This window comes from Engraulis encrasicolus, chromosome 13 (assembly GCF_034702125.1).
Source record: "Engraulis encrasicolus isolate BLACKSEA-1 chromosome 13, IST_EnEncr_1.0, whole genome shotgun sequence".
Taxonomy (NCBI): Eukaryota; Metazoa; Chordata; class Actinopteri; order Clupeiformes; family Engraulidae; genus Engraulis; species Engraulis encrasicolus.
The window spans coordinates 20,144,375-20,149,722 of record NC_085869.1 but is presented as its reverse complement, the minus strand read 5'-3'; the positions used below and the strand labels follow the sequence as shown (position 1 = coordinate 20,149,722).

General features: G+C 40.7%; 1 protein-coding gene across 1 annotated transcript; it reads left to right on the top strand.

Annotated features, from left to right (window-relative positions):
• Window positions 1–434: 434 nt before the first annotated feature.
• Window positions 435–3,710, top strand: dlx1a (distal-less homeobox 1a). Its single transcript, XM_063214500.1, has 3 exons — window positions 435–1,274; window positions 1,578–1,777; window positions 2,255–3,710. The coding sequence occupies exons 1-3, from the start codon at window positions 962–964 to the stop codon at window positions 2,501–2,503; spliced, it is 762 nt and encodes a 253-aa protein (XP_063070570.1). The 5' UTR covers window positions 435–961; the 3' UTR covers window positions 2,504–3,710.
• The last annotated feature ends 1,638 nt before the right edge of the window (window positions 3,711–5,348 follow it).

Genomic DNA, 5,348 nt, shown 5'->3' with positions numbered 1-5,348 from the left:
TCCCCTTGGCATTTAATTCAGGCCATCAAACGTCATTTGACTATTTCAGAAAAATACAAGGAGTCTAGTAAACACCCTACTCCTTTACATGCTCTGATAAGCCTGGTTATGAAATTCATCCAGTCAGTGGTTTTAGTCCTGTTAAAAGTGTCTAGCTTCTATTCACACAAAGTTGAAATGAAAGAGGAACGTGTGAACAAACATGGGTAAAAAAAGGAACTTGATGAAGATTCTTTGTTGTGATGATGATGATGATGATGATGATATTGAGAGAAAAGGAAAATTCTAAACAAATATCATCAGCTAAAATGACCCATGAAAATTAAATTAGGCCTATGTTTTTTATTTAGGCCTATATGGTGTAACCTTTTTCATGCAAGGCAACGTAACCCCATAATTAATAATAATAAAAAAGCTATTTCATGATAATAACTTATAATAGCTGGGCAATTTCTCAGGTGGCCAACATGTACTCTGCGATTGCTGACCACCAATGGTGCTGGGCTAATGTCTTGATTGGGTCTTATTGCAGATTCAAAATAATTAATCATATGTTTTAGACATTTGTCTTTCTGGAGATGTATCGCCTATACCTTTTCCATTGCGACCTGGCACCAGTGTTTCCCTGTTGACATAGAAGGTGTTAGGGGTCCCCCCACCCCTTATTTCTTGAGTTCATCAGGTCTCTCGGACCCAACCCCAGCGTCGCCAATCGGCGTCGTTCTTGGAAAGCCTGGGCCAATCAGCGACTGCCTTTGATAAATATTCATGATTCCCTGATTCAAACCTTTGAGAGAGGTTGTGTAGATCCGCAGCATAATACCTAGACTTTTCACAGAGAGAAACTACATTTTCTTATGAATGGAAAGTGAAAAAATCAGTTGAGCTTAAATTGGGATCCATCCTTCACTGAGATCGTAGAGGAAAACAAAAAAGCAAGAGACAAGCCACGCCAGAAGAGATGACAATGACTACAATGCCAGAGAGTCTAAATAGCCCCGTCTCAGGAAAGAACGTTTTCATGGAATTTGGGCCACCGAGTCAGCAAATGTCGCCGTCGTCCATGTCTCACGGACACTACTCCATGCACTGTTTACATTCTGCCGGCCACGGCCAGCACGACAGCTCGTACAGCCCGGCCTCATCCTTCCCCAGATCTTTGGGTTATCCATACGTCAACTCAGTCGGCAGCCATTCCTCCAGTCCCTACATCAGCGCGGTGCAGACCTACCCAAACAACGCTGCATTAACACAAACGCGGCTAGAAGACGCAGGTAAGAGGTTCTCATCATTTTTCTGGAAATGTTTTGCTTCTTAACATGCTGAAAAGTCGTGGAATTCAGAGATACTCGTTTCATTCCACTCGCTTGAGAATAAGTTGTGCTGGATGAGCCCAGATGTGCGGGTATTAGGCTCGGTAATTATTTATTGCGTAATGCTATAAACAATGTATGCAATTAAGGGTAATTATACCTAAACTACAGCCTGTAAAACTTGCACGGGGATGTGCACTGCTTCATTGGACCGTCGGAGGAGCTGTCCTCAGACATTCAACTCTTTTTGGTCTCTCTTCACAGCCGCAGAAACAGAGAAAAACACGGTGGTGGAAGGCGGGGAAGTACGATTCAATGGCAAAGGCAAGAAGATCCGCAAGCCTCGGACAATATACTCCAGTTTACAACTACAAGCACTAAACAGAAGATTTCAGCAAACGCAATACTTGGCACTTCCAGAGAGAGCAGAGCTAGCTGCGTCTTTGGGGCTTACCCAAACACAGGCAAGTTGGACTTTACTCATTTCATCGTGGTTACCAACATTTCCTTCAAGACAGTCACTAATGTTTTAAATTATGAGTAAGAAATGTGAATTATGCAACAGAGATGGATGTGTGGGTGTAGTGGATTTTATTTACACTGGATAAATGATTTATGCTAATGCACGCCATGCCACCACCATACTGTACATCATAAACTGACATTTTTTTAAAATGCTGCTGCTACATTCACCTGCCCTGATACATCATTGAAAGACTGTGCGTAAGGCCAACCTGTGACGGCCTGCATAAAAATAATTTGAAAATTTCACCACTAAATCACACTTATGCTAACTATAAAACATGCGAAACGTTTTTGATGTTATTTGGAATGCTATACCCTATTGCCTGTCTGTGCGTAAAAGTGCGCACCATCTTGGATGTGTAGGAGAATCCATCAGTCTGTGCTGCAAGCTAATGTGCGTTTTTTGTCTCTTTCAGGTGAAGATTTGGTTTCAGAACAAGCGATCTAAATTCAAGAAGATAATGAAGCAAGGCGGTGGAACAATAGACGCTAATGCATTGGCCAATGGCCGCGGACTCTCCACGGGCTCTCCGGTGGCGCCCGTGTGGAACTCGTCAGCAACTGTGAAACCGTCCGTGGGGACGCCGGGACCATACATCCCCAGTTACACATCATGGTACCCGACATCACATCAAGACTCTATGCAGCAGCCGCAGCTGATGTGACCCTGATGTGGACAGCCCTTCTTCATCGTTTTTTTATTGGATGGCTCTAAAGGCCTTGGGTTAGTCGCCGACGCTTTGTACGCTGGTCAACTGCAAGCAAAGCAACTGATAGCATCAGGAGCCAAGCCCAGAAAATGCCGACAGAAGTTTTCGGCATCCACATTAGGATCAACAGCCCATAGAACTTGCCGCCATGAGAGACTCGCTTGAGAGCATCATCTGCGCGTAAAAAGGGCACGAGGTCTTTGCCGGTTCGCTGTAGACATACCGGAAATTGCCGTGAAAGTGGGTCATTCAAGCTGCTGCTGTTTCTGTGACATTTCGATTTATGTAAAACTCATTCAATTAAAACTGTAATAAGTCAGAAGTATATTTATGTAGGGTTGATTTATAATTATTTTTGGATGGTTGGCGTATCGCTGTCTCGTGCTAATGGCGCAGTGTGTGTAATGGAAGGATGAGGATTCAAACAAGAGTAGTATAAAATCCTGAAGCTCTCTTCTGCACTGCTTTTACGCCTGAGGGGAGTTTGGAGGCAGGCTTCAAGCTACTGGAACAGAAAGTGTTGTGCAGTACTAAGTGACAACGTAATCTGAACTAGCTTGAGGCGAAATAAGGTAGCCTTTTTTCCTGAGTGCTGATGGCTCCACTGATAGGTCTTACAATCTCCAGGCCTTGTGACCAGAGAAGCAAAACGCATTGGGTCTAAAAATAATAAGTCGACAATTCATTTAGATGTTCTATTACGAGACGCTTTGAACCACTTTGAAAAGTCTTTATCCGTGTGTTTGTTTTGTATGTTTATTTAAGCTAATTTATTTGATTTCCTTTTTGTTGGCCTGTTTGTTTATTTAAGATGAATGTTATAAATTATGACCTGACAGCACGTGCTTGTAAGTTGAGACAAAATGGACCTATGGCTGACATTGAAGGGAGACTCTATGGAGATTACAAGAATACTTTTTTTCCAGATATTTTTGTTGAAGTCAAGAGACAGCCGTTATGTACAAAAAAAGAGTCATGACCAGCTTTGGTTTGTGCTGTAATTAATGCTTTGTGGATTTTTAAAACATGTTTCAAATTGTGTCTAGCAGTCTATAGGAAAATAGTTTTATATGGAATCAATTAATTTATTGTTTTTGTTTCATTGAAGTCTTGTAAATAATCTGTAAACTTACAGTAAAAAAAAAAATGATGTAAAAAAAAATGTATCAAGACTGTCACCATCATTGATAAAAGCCTATTTATACAAAATTACATCAAATGTGTAGATACCATAACATGTTGTATACAGCTGTCTTATTATTAATTATATTATTATTATTATTATTAATATTATTAACAACAACAACAACAACAATATTAATGATAACATTGCTGCAACGATTATAGCAATGCCAGACTGTTAACATTATTATTATTATTATTATTATTATTATTATTATGCTACTCTTATTATTGTTTCTGATGTTTAGGCCTACCTCACCATGTCAACAACAAAGATATTATTGACTACTACTGACGATATTTTAGTAAAAATGGGACTGGATTGGGAAAGCAATACAGGGTAGATATGGCGCTATCGTCAAATTCTTTAAATGTTGTTGGCCACATACCCACCAATAGATATTTTATGTAACCAACGTTTCTGTCCATGTGTATTGATTTAAATAGGCCATCTAAGCCTGTATCGTTTGTATCAGAATTCAATAATCTGCTCTTTTTTTGGTTGGCCTATGCCTACTCTATCGCCCTTGAGGAAACCTATTCATTTCGGACTGGGTCGGTGATTAATCTTGTGTTGGGTCTCTATAACACAGCGATTCTTCAAACAATAAGAGTGCTTGTTTCTTTTCATTTTCGTTTAGTCGCTATAAGCTCCTTTCTGCCTCTCCGTGGTCCCAACAAACGCCGTTTTCATCGCTGAAAGGCAGAGAGAGCTCTGGTGTGTGTTAAGTGAATAATTGGGCAGGAGGCAGGTGCTGCAAAAGACTGGTTTGTAGAAGGGGGTGGGGGTTAAAATGTAGATAAGTAAAAGTGAGAAGTTCAAAGGGGCTCTTGTTTGGAGTTGATGGCTTAACTGCGCTTTTGGAGGAAAAATCTGAGACAGTGCAAACCCAGTCACAATAACACAGAAGGATGTCGGTTGGCATATGCTGAAGATAACCTCAAATCCCAGCTGAGACTGTTGACAAATCCTACGATACTTGCCCTCCTGCTTTGTCATCATACGTTCATTTTTGGCTTGTGCGCAAAACGCGTTATGAATTTATGAAGCACATTTTACGCATGCCCTCTGTCTGTTAGACAAGATGCCTCAACAAGCATTTCCATCCGATTTATAAACATTACGTTGTATGGCTGCCATTACATCATAATTGTTAAACCCATACAGCAGTTAAGTCCCCAATAAACAGAGGAGGTTCTTCTCAGGCTTGGCCTATTGCTACTGCTGCTAATGACAGCCTATACCGCATTGATATCCATACAAAAAAAATCACAATATTAACAAAGGCAAACAATATCTGAAACTTTATTTTATTGCATTCTTGATTCTCCCTGTGTGTGGTCTGAAAAGATAGGCCTAGGCCTATCCATCTTTTTCACTCTATGGTCAGGGCAGGAAATGTAATGGCAAGTCCTTTAGAAAACCATAGTAATCACTGTGGCCAACGTCGGCCCACAAATTAGCCCCAGACTTCATATAACCGTCATGAATTAAAATGTCTTCAGCACACAATGCTCTGTAGTAGGTTATATGGAAATAATATTAGTCATGTAGGCCATTTGTAGGACAAGAGACGACAAATGCAACACGCCAGTAGCCGACTATGCTGCAAACACC

Coding starts and splice junctions, on each gene's coding strand:
- dlx1a (XM_063214500.1), top strand. CDS start 962: ATGACAATGACTACAATGCCAGAGAGTCTAAATAGCCCCGTCTCAGGA. Junction 1,275..1,577: donor AACGCGGCTAGAAGACGCAG/GTAAGAGGTTCT, acceptor CTCTCTTCACAG/CCGCAGAAACAGAGAAAAAC. Junction 1,778..2,254: donor TGGGGCTTACCCAAACACAG/GCAAGTTGGACT, acceptor TGTCTCTTTCAG/GTGAAGATTTGGTTTCAGAA.